Source organism: Chelmon rostratus, chromosome 8 (assembly GCF_017976325.1).
Source record: "Chelmon rostratus isolate fCheRos1 chromosome 8, fCheRos1.pri, whole genome shotgun sequence".
NCBI classification, from domain to species: domain Eukaryota; kingdom Metazoa; phylum Chordata; class Actinopteri; order Chaetodontiformes; family Chaetodontidae; genus Chelmon; species Chelmon rostratus.
Window position 1 is genome coordinate 22,734,974 of NC_055665.1, and position 20,464 is coordinate 22,755,437.

At 41.4% G+C, this 20,464-nt stretch overlaps 2 protein-coding genes across 4 annotated transcripts in view; both read right to left on the reverse strand.

Annotated features, from left to right (window-relative positions):
• The window catches only part of cep192 (centrosomal protein 192), a 32,486-nt gene extending 21,023 nt beyond the window's left edge, over positions 1-11,463 (reverse strand). For 2 of the 3 annotated variants that reach the window (XM_041941681.1, XM_041941683.1), the window contains exons 1-24: positions 11,298-11,463; positions 10,511-10,748; positions 9,960-10,070; positions 9,690-9,847; positions 9,422-9,483; positions 9,003-9,144; positions 7,938-8,053; positions 7,676-7,765; positions 7,272-7,424; positions 6,939-7,089; positions 6,472-6,689; positions 6,091-6,213; positions 5,799-5,954; positions 5,363-5,663; positions 5,097-5,246; positions 4,920-4,984; positions 4,429-4,653; positions 3,946-4,087; positions 3,726-3,808; positions 3,331-3,627; positions 1,820-2,744; positions 1,606-1,717; positions 1,161-1,287; positions 90-780 (exon numbers count right to left, since the gene is read on the reverse strand). In XM_041941681.1, the coding sequence (XP_041797615.1) occupies positions 90-780; positions 1,161-1,287; positions 1,606-1,717; positions 1,820-2,744; positions 3,331-3,627; positions 3,726-3,808; positions 3,946-4,087; positions 4,429-4,653; positions 4,920-4,984; positions 5,097-5,246; positions 5,363-5,663; positions 5,799-5,954; positions 6,091-6,213; positions 6,472-6,689; positions 6,939-7,089; positions 7,272-7,424; positions 7,676-7,765; positions 7,938-8,053; positions 9,003-9,144; positions 9,422-9,483; positions 9,690-9,847; positions 9,960-10,070; positions 10,511-10,683 (4,771 nt within the window). In that variant the 5' untranslated portion in view covers positions 10,684-10,748; positions 11,298-11,463. The remainder of the gene's footprint in view (positions 1-89; positions 781-1,160; positions 1,288-1,605; positions 1,718-1,819; positions 2,745-3,330; positions 3,628-3,725; positions 3,809-3,945; positions 4,088-4,428; positions 4,654-4,919; positions 4,985-5,096; positions 5,247-5,362; positions 5,664-5,798; positions 5,955-6,090; positions 6,214-6,471; positions 6,690-6,938; positions 7,090-7,271; positions 7,425-7,675; positions 7,766-7,937; positions 8,054-9,002; positions 9,145-9,421; positions 9,484-9,689; positions 9,848-9,959; positions 10,071-10,510; positions 10,749-11,297) is intronic. The other variant, XM_041941682.1, reaches the window with a different exon arrangement.
• Positions 11,464-12,531: 1,068 nt separating this feature from the next.
• Positions 12,532-19,837, reverse strand: seh1l (SEH1-like (S. cerevisiae)). Its single transcript, XM_041941684.1, has 9 exons — positions 19,673-19,837; positions 19,117-19,167; positions 18,723-18,869; positions 18,231-18,442; positions 16,847-16,945; positions 16,591-16,731; positions 16,204-16,358; positions 15,176-15,329; positions 12,532-13,218 (listed from the first exon to the last, which is right to left on the reverse strand). Exons 1-9 carry the CDS (start codon positions 19,781-19,783, stop codon positions 13,041-13,043), a joined length of 1,248 nt encoding a protein of 415 aa, XP_041797618.1. The 5' UTR covers positions 19,784-19,837; the 3' UTR covers positions 12,532-13,040.
• Between the last annotated feature and the right edge of the window lie 627 nt (positions 19,838-20,464).

Genomic DNA, 20,464 nt, shown 5'->3' on the forward strand with positions numbered 1-20,464 from the left:
TACTTGTTTGACAACATTTTCGGGGTATTTTTCATTTGTCAAACAAAACTCAGCACCTATATTTATGAAAGAAGAGAGAAAAAACATGCCTGTAGAGGATACGCTGAAGAGACCATTTCCTGTTGCTCCCACATGATAAGCACCAGGGTGTAACGGAGCTTGAGGTCCCAAATACTGCTGAGCCAGCTGGGAGTGTAAGAGAGAGCGTCCAGCAAGAAGGGATTGCATATCTCCTTGGTGGGGAAGATCAATCAAGCCAGCACACTGGGGCTTAAAGCTAGGGATAGGCACATAGTGAAGTCCCTCTGACGAGTAGGATGCAGGCATGCCAAGGTCACCAGTATACACCGACGACGACACTGAGCTAGCAGCTCCCCACTGCTGAGAGCTCTGAGGAGCTATTGTGCTGCTAGCTTGCTGAATGTTCATATTACTGCAATAGCCTGAGTCAACTTTAGTGAGCTGTTTTACATTGGAGACAGAGAGCTGCTTGTGATTCCCACAACCTGCTGAAAGATCACCAGTTCTGTCCCCAGGGCAGTGGTAGTTACATGCACTCTGGCTGCGAGTACAGCTCAAAGCAGAACCACCACATGAGGGCTCCAGGCTTTTACACTCCTGTGTTGGTAGTGGGTCCAGACTTTTAGAGTGCTGTGGTTGCACCTGGTCCAGACTCTTAGGCAAGCCAAGAATATCGAGGTTAGAATGTGCATCTGGTTCCACCGGTGGGGTTGGACTAAATCTGATGATGGTGGTGCTCAGCGCCACAGTACAGTTATTCTGTGGAGGGAAAAACGACCCGAGACAATAAATACCACACTCCTGATTAATACAGACCCTACAACAATTTCACCAATAACACAACTAAGGTATTTCATCTGTTTAGGCCAGAGACCACATGTTTAACATTTCATGCTTTAAGAGCTAATCTTTATTACGTGGTATCAGGTCTGGAACATTAGCATCTCTGTGTAGCATTTAAGCTTCCCTTGTTAAAGAGCACAGTTCCAACATTTCAACAATAATGTCCACATGACAGAGACCTGGTCATGTGACATTCACTTCACAGAGCACCAGCCTTCATTTCTCATGCAACAAAAATGGAACTTTCCCTGCTGTTGAGGCCAATGTTAGCTGTACCTTACTTTGTCCCACCATACCTTTTGCCTTTCAGGTGTAGGTATGACAGTGCCATCATTCACTGAGATGTATGTAAGCCTGCTGAGACTAGGGCTGGAGCAAGTAGACTGAGGAGAGTGGTCAAGACCTGGACGCTTGTCTGCCAGACTTCCATTGCGTGACACAGGTGACACCATACCAGGAGAACAGGACAAAATGAGAACAAAATAATAAATGAATAATGACTCAAAATGGAAAAGTCCCGTGTCTGTCAGTAGTAATGTGCATCACCTAAACAACTGAAATGTAAATTATACCAGAGTAGACAAGAGAGTAAATACTTAGGATTAACATGACGAGACTTTCTTGTTAGGCAATCATTTTTATGAAGTTGGGTAATCTGAATTTAATTTGAAATCACAAAGTCATTACTTATATTCAATACTCCTGACTCCTGACTAATAGAGACCATGTTTAATACAATACCCATCTGGAATGGAGGTCTGACTTGGAGAGGAGTGAGTAAGCGGAGAAGTAGACGGTCTGAAGTTACACTGTGTCTCCTCCACAAAGGGCCCAGAAAAACCCTTTAGCAGTTCTGAGAAACACAGGTGTTGTTAACATGCATCACGTCACAGTACAGACAACTGTTGAATGTTTAGTGTTTAAATCAGAAGCCATATTTCTGTTTTTTACTCACCAGATGTAGGGTCTTGCGGTGGCTGGGAGAAGCCAGCATGTTTCTCCACAGAGCTGCAAGACAGTGAAGCAGCCATGATATCCCTGGGAGGTGGTTTCTTCTCTGGAGAATTACTGGATCTGTCCTGCTGCTGCTGCTGCTGCTGCTGCTGCTGCTGCTGCTGGCCTGCACTCCTCACCCTCTGTGGTGGAGGAGAGTAACCTTTAAAGCAAGGCAAGCAAGACTGTCCTGTCCTCAAGCCTGGTGGAGTTCTTGGCAGGCCAGGTGAGACAGCAGCATTTTTCTCACTCTTTTGTGATGTTTCTAAGGAAGTCCTAATAGTGTCGGATGCTTGAGGGTTCAGTTCTTCTGGCTTCACTCCATTTTCTGTGAGGTCCCTGCCTGAGGAACCATAGGTCTTGGTGGCAGACGAAGCAGAGTTATCATATGCTGCCATTTTGTCTGCAGGGGGCTTGAGAGTGGAAGATTGCTCTGAGCCCATAGATCTTCTGGCAGAGCTGAAAGATAGACGAGGACGAGGAATAGAGCTTCTTTTTGAGTCACATTTATGACCTGGACCTTGAGATAATGCATTTGAAAGGGAAACTGCAGATGAGTTCGTGTTTAATGCTGTCTCTCCTCTCCTGTCTTTCTCCTCAGCTGTTGTACTTGTGGACTTCTGTTGAGTTTCAGTATCCACTCGCTGAGCTGAGGAAGAGGGGAGCTCTTCCTCAGGGCACTGTGCCTGTTGGTTCTTTTGAGAGCTGCAGAGGTTGTCAGCCCAGTCTGTCAGGTTAAAAGTAGTGTGTGCCACAGAGGCATCACTGCTGTCTGACACATCAGTCTTTTTCATGTATTTCTCCATATCGAAGGCACTCAGCTCTCCAACACAGGTGCTTCTCTGTAGTGTGTCCAACAAGGCACTCTGGTATGGCTCAGGGAGGATCTATGTAGAGGGCAAAATACAGGTTTTAATTATTTGTTTGTTTTTCTTAAGATGAGCATTTAAAGGACAAATACAGGTCACAATTTCAGTGTTGGCAGGCACTTTTTGTTGACGGTTTCTGCATCAAACTACAGATCATAATTCAAAGACAAGAATTGAATTCAAGAATTCTGTGTATATTTTTTTTCATCTTATTCTGGTGAGACCTTTTTAATAAAAACTAAGAACAGGAACTTTAGTTGCTCCTGTCCAAACTTGTTTGAAACATGAGAATAAACATATTTACAAAACAGAGGTCTAACATTAAATATATTCTCTTTGTACTGTTTTCAATTGGGGATTAAAGGATTAACAAATTATCACAATCTTTTTCACATTTTCTCAGCATCTCAACTTTTATGGAATTGGGGTTGTGAGGGAAATTTATGGGAGAAAAACACCACCACCACCACCACCACCACCACCACCACCACCACCACCAACAACAACAACAACAACAACAACAACAACAACAACAACAACAACAACAACAACAACAACAACAACAACAACAACAACAACAACAACAACAACAACAAAGCCTTACATGTTCAAAAGAGTGTAGTCCTTCTGCACAGTCATCAGCAGGTACAACAGGTCTTGCAGAATCAGGCTGATTCCTCACCCTACTCCTCTTGGACAGCTCCATGATCATGGCAGCCAGCTGCGATGGGTCAGTACTGATGGATGCATCAGCAATGGCTGAGGCAATTGTGCTGATACTCAGCATCAGATGGCTGCTGTTATTGTCAGGGGACACACAGCTTTGGTTACCCAAGCTTGACTCAGAGCCAGAGCCAGAGCCCTCACTGTGGTCAGGCAGTGCAGCTCTAACAGCGTGGTCCTAAAGAGAAGTGATTTTATGTTCGAAAGTCAGACAGATGTGCATGTAACGCTACATGAGGATATTCGAATATCAACATATGAAACAGATCCCTGTACCTCCTGTTTACACAGTTCTGGATCAGTATCACCTTTCGGAGACATCCTTTCACCTGGTGCTTCAAGAGTTTTGTCCAGGTCCTCTGCAAGGAGACGATCATGAGTAATAGCCAAAAAAGCACAGTGAATTATTTTACAATATGCAAAACACAGAAAAGATCAGGTACTGCTGTATGAATCGAGAAAATGATTCTTAAGCCTCGATATACTGTGAACGCACCTGGGTTCAGAGTTCTGTCTGCTTCACTGAGTTCCATGGTATCATTATGAGGAGAGCTGTCTCTATTTGACAACTCTGCAGGGTGAATTAGGGCAAATGGTTCCCTCTTCTCTGGAGATGTGATGATGTAGCCAAAGGATGGCTAGAGGAAAAAAGAACAAGGTTTTAATACAATCTCTAAAAGGACTTTAAAAGCTATAGGCAACTGTGAATGCAATCTCAACTTCACATCATTAGGTTTTATAAACGTAACTAAAAAATGAGCTGAAACACAATCTTCCTCAGCTCTGTCAAATATTTCTGGAGTCTCTTACCAACAACAACAGCAATCAGAAACCAGCTGCGTATCAATATTGATGCACATCCCATCTAATGCATTTTGTCTGAATGAAATCGTAATAGCCTCCGTATGAGACCCCAAAGAGACTGAAAAAAAAGTACATTTCTAATTTCTGTAACAACTACGAAAGCAGTTTTACTGACCCGTTTAACCCAATCGGCATCATCAGTGCTGCCAAGACAGCCAAGGGCTTCAGAGCGTTGTCCAAAAAACTGCCCCAAAGACAGTCGCAGGTAACTTTGGTCTCCCTGCTGAACATCTGAGGAGACCTGAGAGGCCCTCATCAGGATGTGGCTGCTGGTGGGGACCTTCCAAGATGAGCCACTGTGAAAGGTGCTGTTGCTGCTGGCTGGTTCAATCTTCTCCTCCTGTGCGAAGAGCAATACTCACATTAAAACACAAGAGGCTGTGCTTTACAAAAACAAAAGTTACCGTCTTCTCTTATAATAAGGCAGTAGCACACTACACTACACCATTAATTATTTGCTTATTTTAATGCAATCATGACAAACAATGTAATCAAAGTCAAATTTGGTTATTTTTAGTGTGTCGTAACAGATAAACTGATTAACAGTCTGTTCATTCTACAATGTCTTCTGATGTAACAGAGGGGAAAAAGGGGACTGTTGTATACCTGCATGAATCTGTGCTCTTTCTCAAATTCCTCTTGATCCTTAACTATCATTTCCATAGCATTACCTGCAAAGGAAGACAACATGCATTTATTTACACAGTATTTTGCACAAAAAAAAAAACACTGCAATAAAACAATCTCATAGTATTACAATAGAACTGTTGCCCTGGTACATACTGGAAGGAATAAAGTCTTCAGTCTGAAACTGGTCAACATTCTCTGTTGTCTTCCCATCAACCTCTTTCTCAAAGGAGGAGTAATATGCCAGATCTGTCACCCACTGCCCTTCTTCATTCTGGTACACCACACCACGAGTGGCACTGGCACCTGAGGAGACACGTTATGCCGTTAACATACAACACCATGCACCAATATGTATCAGATTTGAGTCCCTACTGTCAACTCAGTAAATGTCTGATATACACATCAAAGATCAAGCCAACCTTGTTGAAATTCCAGCTCCATGTTGTCTGGGCAGTGGTTCCACCCATCATCTGAATCCTCTTGCTCCTGGTGGAAGCTCTGGGAGAAATACTTGGGTTCAAGGGAGGTGGAGAGGGGACTGTTGTCATCTTCACTGGTACCGCCTGAAGCCTCTGCACCAGTCACATCACCACAAGGCCCACCCCTCAAGCCCAAGGAAGGCCTGGCACCATCAGGCTCATCTGTTCCTTCATCATCATCATCATCATCATAACCACCACCACCAACATCATCATCTTCGTCACACTCTGGGAGCATAACCTGAGGGTTTGTTGGTTGACAAAAGGTATAAAGGCTGCATAACAATAAAAATTTCTTTGGATATTTGTGTCTCACCTCTTGATTTTATCTTAAAATATGTCAAAAATGCCTCATTTTCCAATTTATATATTGTACCTGGGAGAGGTGGAAGCTCCCCTGAGTGCCATCAAGGTGGGAGACATTTAGGTTTGCCGAGTTCTGAGGTCTTCTGAGTCCAGCTCCACTCCTCAGGTAAACAGAGTCCAACAGTCTGTCAACAGTGGGCCCAGACTCTGTGCTCTCCATGGCATCCTGGCATTGAAATCAGAACCACATTCACAGAACCTTAAAGCATATGTAAATATTTTATCTCAAAGTAACAGCTTCAAAATAATGGTACACTGACTTGCAATAGTCACTTGGTTCCTTTTCATGCACCTGTACTCACCAATGCCTCCTGTCGGTCCATGACCATGCTCCAGTTGACAGGAGAAAGCTTCTGAGATCCCGCTGATGGTCCCAAAGAGGAGCTGGTCTCTCCTGTTCCAACAGGACCCACACGGTCACCCATCTGTGAAACATCATGTAAATAAAGCAAAAGATCTTAAACTATGTAGGTGTAAAATTTGAAAAAACTATAGAAAACAAATGTGACAATAAAATCCACATCATGAGGGCAAACAAACAACTGCAACTATGTAAAGGTGTAGAAAAATCAAAGTCTTCAAAATGCATAAAAAAAAAAAAATCTCAAAAACAGCAAGCCTGTACATGCAGCCATTATTGATGTTATTAGTTACACCTGTGTTTGTCAAAGCCTCATTCTTACCTCAGTATGTCTGGAAAGACTGTTCCTTCCAAGGCCTGGGAGATTATTCAGATCGCCATCCTCATCTTCACCAACAGCACTGCTACCAACAATCCCCAACCCACGCAGGACATCATAGGTGGTCTGGATGTTAGCATTTGGGAGAGGGATGGTTGAAACTCCACCGTCATTTCCGCTTTCCTCACTCCCACTGCTCCCATCCCCACCTCCTCCATCACCTGGAGTTCCAAAATGACACAACTAATAGGTAGTCACATAAGGTTTGAGGAGACGGAGTAATCTGAGTGAAAAATCTGTGTGATTCAGTGTTCCCTCAAAACTACCAAGAAACAGCTCCTGTTAAATGCATAATAAAGCCTAAATATGAATTCATGTTTAAGTATCAACAATGTAGGAAAACCAGGCAGAGAACCATAAACAAATAAATAAGGGAGTGAACGACGCTTCATTTAAGCTGCATATTGCACCTGTGACTGGAGGGTTGATGACTTGTCCCTCAGCAGACCGTCTGTGTTCAATCCCGGAAAGAGATGGACCACCGCGGCCGCTGGAAGCTTCGTCATCAGAACTGCCTCCCTCTAAGCCCGGCCTGAAACTGGGACGATTGCTCTCTCCAACCTGTACCAACATGGGAATTTACACGCACATTAAAACAAAACTCTAAGCAAAACTCGTCAGTACAAAGCGTTATGATAAGAATGATGAAGCAACTGGATAACTGGATTTTTGAGGCCAATACTGACAACTACATTTGAGAGTTTTAAAAAAATCTGATTACAAATCTGATTGCCATTTCTAACCAGTTGTCTGGAGGTGCTGGGCAGCAGCCGTGTCCTGGTAGCATTAGTGTTCCTTCTGGCAGACTCCAGCTCATCCTCAGTGTCCTCATCACTGGCAGGACAGGAGTCCATTCCTGTAGCAGCCAGACGCACCTCTGGCATCTGGAAGTCCTGCTAAAAAAGACAATAAATACAAAGAAGTGGAACATAAGTTCTAAAGGGAAGACGTGTCAGGGTGGTTTGATGGTAACTTTAGAATTAAGAAAATCAGATCATAGAGGTCTCTTGCTAAACCCCAATTTTCCATGTGATTATTTATGTAAGTGAACAGTATTTTCAAGCAGGAAGCTCATATGTATACTTCTCTTCATACAAGCTTGGAGCAGCACATTGGCACAATAACATGAAGGTGAAAGTGTGCTTACCTGATCATAACCATCATAGAAGTGGTGTCGATTATGTTCTGGTTCAGTAGAACTTCGGTTCGACATGTCATCAGCAGCACCTGGGAGTCCCTATGAACATTGAAATATATTAATGGGGACACTGCAACAAACACAGAAAGTGAATAAGAGTTGAATTAACAATTATTTTAAATTTAACTGCTTTCCCATTACTGATGCTGGTTAAGTGCCAGAGAACAAGTTGGTAAAGTAGAAAGTGTCCCAAAGACGAGAGGAGTCTTACTGTTGCAGGAATCTCCTGGCCCTCCACTCTGCCTCTCTGCATGGCAGGAGGCACCAGCTTATTGAAATACAGCTCCAGCTCGTCATCAGGCAGGTTGTTTGAATCAATGTCATCATCTGGGAATCAAACACATGCTCTGGGTTTACTTTTGAGAAAGTAAAATATCAAGGATGTATAAAGTATAGTAAACATGTAATAATATGCAGGAATAAAACTAGAATTAATACTTCACAGCTGTATGCTTCCACCAAGCAGTCAAGTGGCAGCTTACATCCATGTCTGCCCAGACTCATATAATACATGAGGCAAGGACTTTAACAGAATTTAATAAAAAGATATTAAGTGTATTTTTTGGTGAAAGGAAAGTTTTCATTATACTGACATCTAGGATTCCAGTGAATAATTTCCACTGAGAAACATGATGTCTTCACTGTAAAAACAGAGACTGTTTTTCCAGAGGAGTACAGAGGACTCATCACACGGCGCAATCACCTGAAGCTCAAAATCAGCAGAACCAATGAGCTTGTGGTGGACTACAATGCTTCAAATACCGATGTTGCTGCAAAGACACTACAAATTATAAAACATGGGTGCTTCACACACACTTCAACCCAGCACCACAGGGATCTACAAAATCAGCACCCAAGATTAGTTTTACCAACTCAGCATCTGACCAAATGTGAAATATGGTCACAATCTGCCTTCTGTTCCTGAGTTATGCTGTTGAATAATGGCCAGGAAAGTGTTTTTTCAGAGCATTATGATGTCAAAGTGAATTGACCTTTGACCTTTTAAATGCAATGTCATCACTTTATGCTATGAGACATTTGTGTAAAATCTTGTCATAATTAGCATATGAATTCTTGACTTATGCTCAAAAATGTGTGTTTGTGTGGTCATAGTGACCTCTGGCCTTTGACTACCAAAATCAGTTTGTCCTCAAGTGCAACTGAACGTTTATGTCAGATTTGAAGAAATTCTCTTATGGACTGACAGAAAGACAACCTGAAAACACAATGGCACCAGCCACAGCTGTCATAGGTTCAGGAATGAATGCGATCATACCTGTGATATCGCTGTTCATGCTCTCCACAGACATGAGCTTCTCATTTGCCAGGAAGCTTGAGTTACTGCCACTGAATTGGTCACTGTCCACTCCCTCACTCTGCACACTGTCCTCCTCAGCTGCAGCTGGTAAGGACTGAACCTGTATGGAGTGTCCAGGAAAGGAGGAAATAACAAAAGGTACCCCATTAGTTTTGATGCCGATAAAGGCATTTCTGCACTGGAATCACTGCTTAAAATCCAAAACTGCTTTCTTTTTCCTTATGCCTACACTGAAAGGAACTGGGGGAAACTGTACCATACATAGAGGTCAGGCTAGGCATTTCTGGGTTCTATAAATTACTGCAAGATAAAAAGTACAGATAAAATAAAAACAGCCAGCTGGTCAACCTGCAGCAAAGAGCCACGGAAATTGCTACCTTTGCATCTGTAATATCTTTATGTCCAAACTGGGCAAATGTCAGAAGTCCTGTTGACAGCTCTGTCAAAGGAGAAAGAAAAACAAAGTTTATTAGAGTCTTCATTGTGATAATGATAATTATTTATTCCCTAATCAGAAAGTACAAATATGGGTCCATTGTAGTATTAGGTGAAGCCAACTTTGTATTGCAGTCAAGAATGGAGTTACAGAGTCTTGGGCTGGGCAGTATGCAAACAGTGTTATACTGTTATAGTAAGAGTTTTTACCTGTTCCAAGCTCTGTGGGTCGGCCATGGACTGAGCCCATCTGTGTGAGAGGAAGCCCCAACACGGACCCTTGGTTTCTGGATGCACTCTCATCCAAATTTATCTTCACTAGCATGTCTGAAAGACGATGGGCTGCAATGAAGTCATCTGCATTGTCCCTGTGATGGAGGAGGGGATGTAAATAACAAGGATCACATAAGAAATACATGGAAAGAGGAGGTGGGAAAATAAGTTCACAGCACTGTGAACTACATGCATGTATACACTCACAAGTCATCTTTGAAGCTGAGGGCAAACTTCTGCTGTTCTCCAACAGATGACTGTGAGTTGGCCTGCTGCAGCTCTTTGCCCCCCAAGTATGATGCTTCAGCAGGAGCTTCTCTGTAAAGCAAAAGCACATAGCGTAAAACAACTGATTGTTAACAAACAGCTCCACATCATGGTTAGTGCTCCAAAATTAAATTGAGCAACTGAATATTGACTTACTACTAACATCTCAGTGCTGTTCTGTTACTTTTGTGATAAATTTCAGAAACCAAATAGGGCTGCAGCAACCCCTTATTAACAAACATATCCACTTCTAAGTATTTAGCAGCTATGTCTCACTGTTTTGTTCCAATTAATTATGATGTGCTTCTTTCATACCAATAATTCCTACTTTCTGTGGTATTTAAATGCTACAAATAGTTGAAACATGAAACAGGACTGAAAAAAAATTCAGCTTCTGCTCTTTTGCTAATAGTCTGTGTGACTCAGAGAACGATGCATGAGAGTGTATCTACAACAAGTCACATCTGTCCAAAGCAGCAGCATGCTCCCACCTGTTGTCAGACCCTGGTCTAATTTTAGCCACTGTCGAGGCAGCCACTGGAAGTCCTGGGCCTGAACCTAATGTCACATTCCCCAGTGTGGCGCGGCCACTGGTGCTGTCCAGAGACTTGCAGAGGAAACTGGGAAAGGCTTCATCCTCCAGCTTGTAAAAACTGTCTGCCATGTTCTGAATGGAGAGGGGTGACAGCCAACTGTGGCTTTACTTCAGGTGAAGACCATCTGTGATATCTAGGAAAAGTAAACAGGAGATATTATTACTTACTTTGAGAACTCGAAACACGTCTAATAACTTATGTAAATCTTTACAGTGCATCGGCACCGTTTGAATAGCAAATATCAATTCATTGATACCATCTTAAACTAGTGAAAACCAGTGAATAAAGGCCGTTTTTTGCAAATATGACTTAATACTTTAAAAACATTTTCATTTATGTTGTTTCGCGGCTATACCGTCTGTCTTATATACAAAATAAATAGCGAGCAATTAAGAAGCTAGCGAATTACGCTAGGTCAGCTAACTTTTAAGGCTAGCTACTTGCTAAAAACAAGTGGGTTTGTCAAAGTGCAGCACGCTCCAAATTTGATTAACTCCTCTTGTCTTCGTTTACTTATTCAGAGGAAAGTGAGGCAAGACAAGTTATAGACAGCATAGAGGATAAACGTCTTTGATATCCTGACGCAATTCTTTCAAGGCTAATGTTAACTTAGCCCATTTCAACAGGAGAATTAAATCGTAACGTAACGTTAAACGTTAACGCTAGTTTGACTTGAACTCACATTCAACACTCCAGAAGCGGGCCGGGAGACCACGGTTCTTCTCCAACTCGACTTTTGTCAATAGAAACTGGTGCAAACACGCTGCAAAGTGCAGTTAGGATCCAAAAGTCACTTCCCAAACCCTGAAGTTTTTCATTATTCCTTGAAAATTAAGCAAACTGTGTACCAGTTAAGAGGACCAAACAGCGCCCAGAAACCACAGGAAGCCCGCGTGAGCGTCATCCCCACATGGGCGGGTCTTAACCAATTTGAATGATTCTAATTGGATTAGAAAACTAAGAGGGAGGAAATTGTCAGCTATGATAGGATGTGTTTCATGTCAATCTGTTAGACCGAAACACTTGCAAAGTTTGGAAAATAGCCCATTGATGTATCAATCGGGCGTCTATTCTTACAAGATAAATGAAAGAAGGGGGTGCTTTTTTTAGACTTAATCCATAATGTATGTGATAATGGTAATATAAATAACTTCTTAAACGTTAGTTGTATACATTAATAGAACTAAATATGCAGAATGAAGTTGTTTTAAAATGAGCTCCCTAGTTGAAGTTGAGCAAGGATATAAACCAAAGATGTACAGTATGATAGTTAATGGCCAAGTGGGCAGTTCATTGTATCATGTGTTCTGACCAGCAGCTGCAAGGATGCCTTGGTTAGCAGACAGCTGCCTGCTGAGAGAACTGCCATTACATGCATTCCAGTTTTTGAGAGTGAGCCATGAAAGGAAATTTATCCTCCCTGTCAAAACAGATCTTTTTTCCCCCTAATTTAAGAGTAAACCTGGTATTCACACATGTGTTCCTTAACTTGATCTCCACAGGAAAATCTCTTGTACCTGACAAATATGGCCCAGCAACAACACATATGCCATGAAACTGGTAGGGGTCACTTGGTCAGACACTTCAGCAAGGCAAATCATTCCCAAAATAAGGACTAGATCTGAACTGGACAGATTTTTCTGCTTAATAAAATAAAAACCATCCATTTGGCAATCTTTAGACAACCATGTCAGCTCATAAGTTTTAAAACACCATTCATTAACTGTCAAGAATAACTGATTCTTTCACCCTACTCAAGATTCCAAAACACAATATGTCTATTTCCAACAAAAAAATGTGTGACAATGAATCATGTGCTATTTCCATTGAAGAGCTGTCTCATGTGGTTGTCAGTCATTCATGCTGTCAGTGTGTGTATGTGAAGGAAATAGTCAAAAATAACACTCTTTTAACATCTCATGGCATTTATTGTCTTCCCCCATGTGAAATTTTAAACCTCCATCAGCACCAATTGAGAATTACAAACACTTCCTCCACAGGCACTAATGGCTGAGGTTGCCAGTGTCCTTCAGAAAAAACACAGCATTGCTTCTTCATTTTTGTTTGATTTACCAGCAAACACACTGACATTGTTTCATGACTCTGAAAAACAAAACAATACACGGATGTGTTTTTTTTATTGCACATTCCATGAACCTAAACCACTAGAATACATAGCTAAGTATGGGAAATGTTTTATTATTCACAGACTAAAATATACAGTAAATGGTTCTCAAAATGGCCATTTAATGCAAATCTCACAAAATCTACACGACATCTTCCAATTCCCTTTCTAATCTATGCACAGAAAAAAAAAAAACATTAGAAAACAGGCAATAAAATTCAGAGGTCCTTATTAGAAATGAATGGCAGTTGTGTGACCCATGCCCATGTCCCTTCTTATTTTAGCTAAAACACCCCAAAGTCATTGCCCTTCAGCCTCTGGTAGGGGCAGCAGTGCTCTAGAGGAGAGTCTGTGGGGAAGAACCTGTTGCTGAGGCTGAATGGGCTCAGCATCACAGTGCTCTATGAGGGAGGAGGGAGGCAGCAGATGACCATACCTGGTCCCTGCTCTGGGAGGATCCAGAGGCGGAAAGAAATACCTGAAGCAATGGAAAAAATGAGAGGGGCCGAAGACGACAAATACATGGATAGGGAGAAGACAGAGACAATGGAATACAGGGGAAAACACATAAAAGGAAGTAGAAATGAGAGATTAAAAGGATAAAGGGTGCATGTATGCTCTAGAAACAAAAAAGGAAGAGGAGAATGACAGACAGGGTAGTGGTAGAGGTTTATTTTTTTAAAGGTGTATGTGCAATGCCATTAAAAGAGGTGAAACACCACCAAGTATGTTGTAATCAAAACAAAGTGGATGCTGCGAAGAACAGAACCATGCAGTTTACACACCAAAACACAGCCCTTAACTAGTAATACCCAAGCATTCAGCAAGGACACTACCCACATACATTTCAAATGCATTTTCACAGAGGCAAATGGTAGCTGATACAGAGGAGACATTAGTGATATGCAGGATGCTGGTATATCTTTGGAGAGGTCAGCTGCCGCAGGGGAGGGGCAAAGGGAGCTCTCTTGCTAATCCTGCATGCAACAAGCAGTGCAATACCACATTACTTCAATGCCACTTCTCACTCGCATTTTGTCAACAAGGAATTGGAATGCAAGAAAGAAAACTTTTATGTAAAGTAATTTTACAAAACACATCACAAAATCTCATTTAGCTGTTGCCAAGTTAATGATTCTACCTAGAATGTCATACAGTACACCTTTGTTACTCAGGTTAGAGGTGACTCAAGAGTTAAGTGAAAAACATCAAGAGTGGTAAATACAGAGGTTAGAAGTTAGAGGTTATTAAACTGAACATAAATACAGCCACAAACCAACTCTAACCAAGCCAGCTCAAACACTGTTTGTTGACTGACATTTTTTATTTCTTTCTACATATCCAAATTTTAAAGTAAGCCCATGTACCTTTAGCTGAACATTAACCAATGTGGCTACAAGTGACAATAATGGGATAATGTTAAAACATTGTTTAACTGTAGCAGATGTAGAGAGGAGTCATAAAATAGGCAAATGGTCTAAAGAATGTCTTTTACACAGAAATTCCAACTTAAAGTTGTTAACATCAGTTACTTCCCATACCAGACTAAGTAAGGCTGGTGCAACAAAACCCCTGAGGGTACTCAACTGAGAAAGGGTCAGTTTTATTGCTTATGAATTAAACGCTTCATTTGTAAAAGAAAGACTGTGATATTTCTTCTTTCAAAGGTTACATAGTCTCACTTTGAAGCCACAAATGTCACTGGCTGTATTCATACCCATTCTGTATGTGTTCATACTATTTTCTGATGTTATTACAGTTGGTTAATAAGGTTCATTCAAGCTGTCCTTCTGCTCAGCAAAGAGTTTGGCAATATTTGCTCAAAAATACATTCAAATTGAAAAAGGAAACCAGGAGAAAAAAAAGGTTTTGGGAACATTACTGAGCTTTGATTTAAGAGATCATCTTAAAATGGAAATAGTCTCAGAGATGTTGGATGTTGAGATGCAGTGGACTAAAGGTAGTTTCTCAGTATTTACAAAATAACATTAACTGAACAACACAATGGTTATGCTCTATATCCCAAAATAGCTCTAGCATTTGAAATAATAGTCACATATCAAATTTATATAAACAGGTTTATTTTACTATTTATACCAAGAAACTGTTTAGCCCTCACACTGACAATGCAAAGTGGAAACATGAAGCCACTCTTATGCATCAGTACAAACCAAGAGGAAATCGCTTACTTTAAAAAAAAAAAAAAAAAAAAAAAAAACACACGACAACACATCCAACTCCTCAGGCTTGGTGCCGACAACCTGTTTGCTGCAAGCCAAGCTCTTTGCATGAGTGCAACATTTGGTCAGTGTGGGCCCAAGACGTTTGTCAGTGAGCAGCTGCGGTCCCAGTCAGTGTGAGGCATAATAAGTTGTCAGTTCTGACTGGCTCAGGTTGGGCTGGGTGAGTGGCGTCAGACACACCACACCACCTACCTTCCTGCAGACAGCCCGTTCAGGGCATTCTGGGAGGTGTGAACAGAGGAGCCCACCACGGTGCTCATGGCTGTGGGCTGACCAGAGGAGCCGGTGAGTGGACTGCCATCTCCCTTCAGGATGCCAGTGCACTTCCAGTTGTCCATGTAGTTAGCTGCAGAGGAACAGAGGGTAAAAATCAGTGCTCAGGCTGCTTGTAACATGATCAATGAGTGACTCAAAGTCCATCACCTCCTACAGACCTAAGCAAAGGGGAAAAGCTTCTTTCAGCTCAGTGCTTTGTTTTTTTCTAGCATCGTTTTTGACTACAGCAGGCATCTGTTTAGTGAAAAAAGTCCATAATGTGTGCAGTCCCACTGCACACTAAGTGCCTCGCACCAAACAGACAGGTGAACATAGTGGAGCTTCTACCAGCTGGATGTGTATAGGCAACTGCTTGCTAACATGTTGGACATTTCAACTTCATAATGTGATAAAGTGTCACTATTGTGCTCACAGTTCATTTCTACTGGCTTCAAAGGGCAAGAAAAAAAAATCATGTTACTGCAGGTTTAATAATTTCATCAAGCTATTGACTTTGTTGTACATACATAGTGCAAATGTCAGTATTATACACAGTACTATACACAGTAAGACTACTTTTTAGTTGTTTATGTCAGTCTTCCTCCAAAATCTGCTAAGGAAGAAAAGGGATGCTATGTTTCTGCTAATAAGCACCATTCATGATACACAGACACAGAATAAAGACAAGACAGCAGCCTGAGTAATTGGTAAATAGACTCGAACACAATCGAACCACTGACTGACTTGTTGAGGTGAAAAACTTTTCTGGGATTGGTGTGAACCATTCTTAACACTGCTGAAGCACTTCAGCTCTGTTGGTGACATCAGACTGCCTGATTAATCATTCTTAAATTGACTGGTCCGAACAATGCATCAGCCGAAGTCACTCAATACCTGGTGAGTCACCGTATACTCAGCACTGTAAAAACATTTTAAAACATGTTGTGATAAATATAACCTCCCACCTTTCCAGAGGCGCACACAGCCGTCATCCCCAGAAGAGGCCAGGAGGGTGCTGGTGATGTTCCAGCTCACACGCCACACCTGGGAGTTGTGGTTGTCAAACTGAGCCACAATCTGCACCTCAAACTTGGTTGGTCCCGTAGACGTGCTCTCCTTCCTGTTAGATGGATGAAGTTACAGAAAATGAACCAACACAGTGGCAGGTCCTCATTGGCAGGTCCTGTCAATTTAAATACTTTTAAACGACAGCACCTGTGCAACATGTATGAGATGTATGTTAATTCATGGGGATGTGAAATGCAGGTTGCCTCCAGTGACTCACTAATCTCTGTGTACTAAGAGCCCTTAATATGACAACTTTGACAAAGAAAAAAAGCTGAAACAGTCACCTCATGGGAACAAGCTTAAAGATCCTGACGTCTTTTGTTGCAATGGCGAGCACGTGGAAAGATCTTCCCAAGTTTGGAGCAAATGCAATGTCATGGACTGCATCAGTGACGGTCATCAGCGTCTCTGCTTTAGCATATTTCCTTTTTAACATTGGTTAAAAAAAAAGCAAAATTCTTAAAAACGTCTTGGAATTTTGGATTGTTTATAAAGATATATTTTTAAGAGTGACACACACAACACCACAGGAATACTTACCTTGTGTTTTCATTATACTCATAGATCTGAACTTTCCCTCCGTATGCTACGTTGCTGTCGTCACTCCCCACTGCAAACATGGGTGGGTGGGCACGAGAGCTGGGTGGTGGGGAGAAAAAACCCCCCACAAAATTACATATCTTTGTGGAAACAATACTGTTGGTATTATATCATATATTATGGTAGGTACTCATTCTCAGCAGCATTTCTGACATGAGATGGATGTTGTGTTGCTGCTCGCTAACAATGTACCTGTGACAAGTGGGTATACCGACAAACAGTGTTTTGTACATGCTTATGTCATTGTATTGTATTTTAATCCCTCGTTTGTTGTTTGTAAAGCATCTTAAGAGTTACAGAGGTCTAAGTTCTGGTAGGGCTGTGCTGCTGCTGGGACCAAGCAAAAGTAAATCTAGAAAAAAAAAAACATGAATTTATTGGCTGCCTTGTGCGAAGCCATAAACCAGGCAGAGGGAGAGAGTGAGGGATGACTTTCTGTTTCACATAGACAGTCCTGTTGGGCTCAACTCTCCTCCCTCCTCTTCCTAACTACTGCCATTCAAAACCTGATACTGACGACTTATATTTGTGATAAAGACAGCTGTTACACTCAGCCATCGAAATCATCATGTAAGTGATTGTGTTAAATGGCCGTATGATATTTTATACTGATCACAGACCCCTAAATTGAACTGAATCAAATCATCTCATGGCAGACTTTGTGATATAAGCAAAAACAGACATTAACCGCTGAAGCACAGATTAAGCATCATCTACTATCATGTAAATTGTACAGTTCTGTGTTATGTTATTCTGGACTATACTACAGTGTTTCTGTTGCATAAACATAACATAATTTACTACTGACACTCTATACCTGTCTATCATCATCACTGTGCCTCCTATTTGTACTGTGTACAATCACCACTGAGGTCATTGGTTATATCTTCAATAAACAATAAAACTTGAACTTGACCTATCATATTGTTGTCCAGAGAATTGATAGAAATCGTATCATGATGAAACTTGCAATTTACACCCCTACTTTCAACTAACAGTCCAAAACACGAAGATATTCAATTCATTGTTATGTTAAGAAAATCAAAGAAGCAAATTCTCAGTTTGAGAATCTGGAACCATCAAATGCTGGTCAATTTTACATGAAAAATTATAGATGATTTGTTGACTATCAAGTTAGTTGCTGATTAATTTGATGTTGATCAACTAATCAATCCATCGACTAATCACAATTTCACAACCTATAAGTCAACTTTATTGGAAAGCGAGATACAACACAGGTAAAACTGGAAATGAAGACCTGTAAATATTCTATACGTTTCAATGTCACAACAGTTTTTGATACAAAGTCAGCCCATGTTCTTACCTTGAGGGGTTCCAAGAGATGCAGCTACAGCTGAGCTTGCAGGAAATCTCGTGCTGCAGGGACCACTGACTCAGATTCATCACATCAGGAGCCTCATAGATCCTCACCACTCCATCCGCAGAGCAGGTGGTCAACATCAGGCCCATGTGTTTAGGGGCAAACTTCACATCAGTCACTGAGGTCCTGCTGTCCACTAGTGTGGTTCTCTTTATCTTAAATAGAACAACATGGAATACTTGGGTCAGACCTTGCATCAAACAGAAGATTATTGCAAAGGTATTATCAGGAGGGACGTTCAATGTTTAAAATCGAAACAGGAGGACAAATCAGGATTTCACATTAGTAGCGTTCACTGTTATAATCACACCTTACTGGGTGCCATCATCCTGAATGCTGCAGGAGCTACTGAACTGAGAAGTTGTCTATGATTAAGAAATACATGTCTGTGATGTCTGTTCCGATAATGTAAAGGGCTCCCAGAGTTGCACTAACCCAGTGGCTCAGTCCTCTCTGCTTGTCATTGGACTCTCCTACAATCTCTTCCCAGACAGCAGCTGTCCTGTCGAAAGAGCAGGAGGCCAGAACCTGCCCAAATTCTGGATGAGCCCAGGTCACTCTCCACACTGATCCACTGTGTGTCTGCACAGGAGAGAAAAGAGCTTTTGTCAAATTAACAAACTAAAAATACTTATAAAAAATGTCAGATTTCAAGCTGTATCCATATCAGTGAATGTATGAGCAAACAACAGACACGGAGTAGGACACAAATATGAAAGGAAATTATGCAAATGTAATATTCTGTTATGCAAGTGGGCTGTCTGACAATTTGTTTTACCAGGAAATCGTTCATCAGTTAAAACGGATCAAGCAGCAGCAGGTGGTTTACCTTCCAGCTGGCCGTGCAGTGCCACTCTCCATTCTCACTTTTGTCCCAGACCTTAGAGAAACAAGCGTGGTGTGAAACAATGTAAACAGGTATTGCTCAAACATTGCCGACATTAAAGTACTAATGAAAAGTTACACACTCATTAAGCTAGTAACATTCGACACTGGATGACATTCATGAATGTGATAAGCTTTAAGATCCTGAATTGGTTGTAGCATAAAATAACTGTTATATCTTCTAAATCACTTTAATCACATGTACTAAACATATACGGGAGGAATTTCATTAGTTTGTATGCTACAGGCACCATGGCTAGCAAACTAGCTAAATTCAATAACGTAACGTTTAAGTTGCCTTCGATAGTCAGAATTACCAGCAGATTTGGCAAACTAGCCAACGTTAAGTCTGTCCACAGCCGGTGGAAAATGAGAGTCAGTAAATTCAACGGCGAGCTAGGTTAAGGGCGTTGATAATGTCGGTAATGTTAACAAGCAAGCTATGACGGCTAATGCTAACATTAGCGAACTGGGGTATACTTAACGTTAATTTACGTTACCTTGACACTCTGGTCACTGGAGCAAGTTGCCATTCTCCGGCCGTGAAAATCATAAGACACATCGTGAATTAGATCTTTATGGTCTGCTGCTATACTGCGTGCTACAAACATGGTTACAACTACAATGTGCCGCAACACTAGCTATACTGGTTACCTAGCAGGCCTGTCATGTGTCCACAGTGTGTGAATGTTTGGCGGGTCCTTGTAGCAGTGAGTGTGTGCGCCGCTGTTGACCACAGAGGGGCGCATTCTCACCAATTTTAAGTACATCATGTTTCGTGGTAACGTTACTTTGTGATAACATTTACGTTGAAAGTCATGTCTAACCAAACGGCCACAAGAATACACTTTAAAAACAAATGCAAACGCATAGCTGTCATACAAGTTAGCAAGTTACACCTTGTTAAACTTTAGCTCAACTGCCCTCCTCCGGTTACCGGGGTTGCCAGGTGTAGTAAAATATTTACCGACATCTGTATTGCCACTCATACTGAACATGCTAAAGGACCGGGGACAGATATGTTTGTGAAATACTTATTTTATGTCGTGTTCTAATTTTTGTGTTATTCTTACCTGCTGTGTAATATGGGGGAAAAAAAACAAATATAAGCATTTTTTAATATTAAAAAATAATTTTGGCTAGCTTCAACCATCTACCTATTAAAATTAAAACCCAAGGCAAGGGCTAATGTGGATATATGCCGATATAAATTTATACACAATAAATAAAAATATCCATACAACAGTAGGTGTCTCGAATTCTTTTTTTGGTAGGTTGAGATAAACACGTAA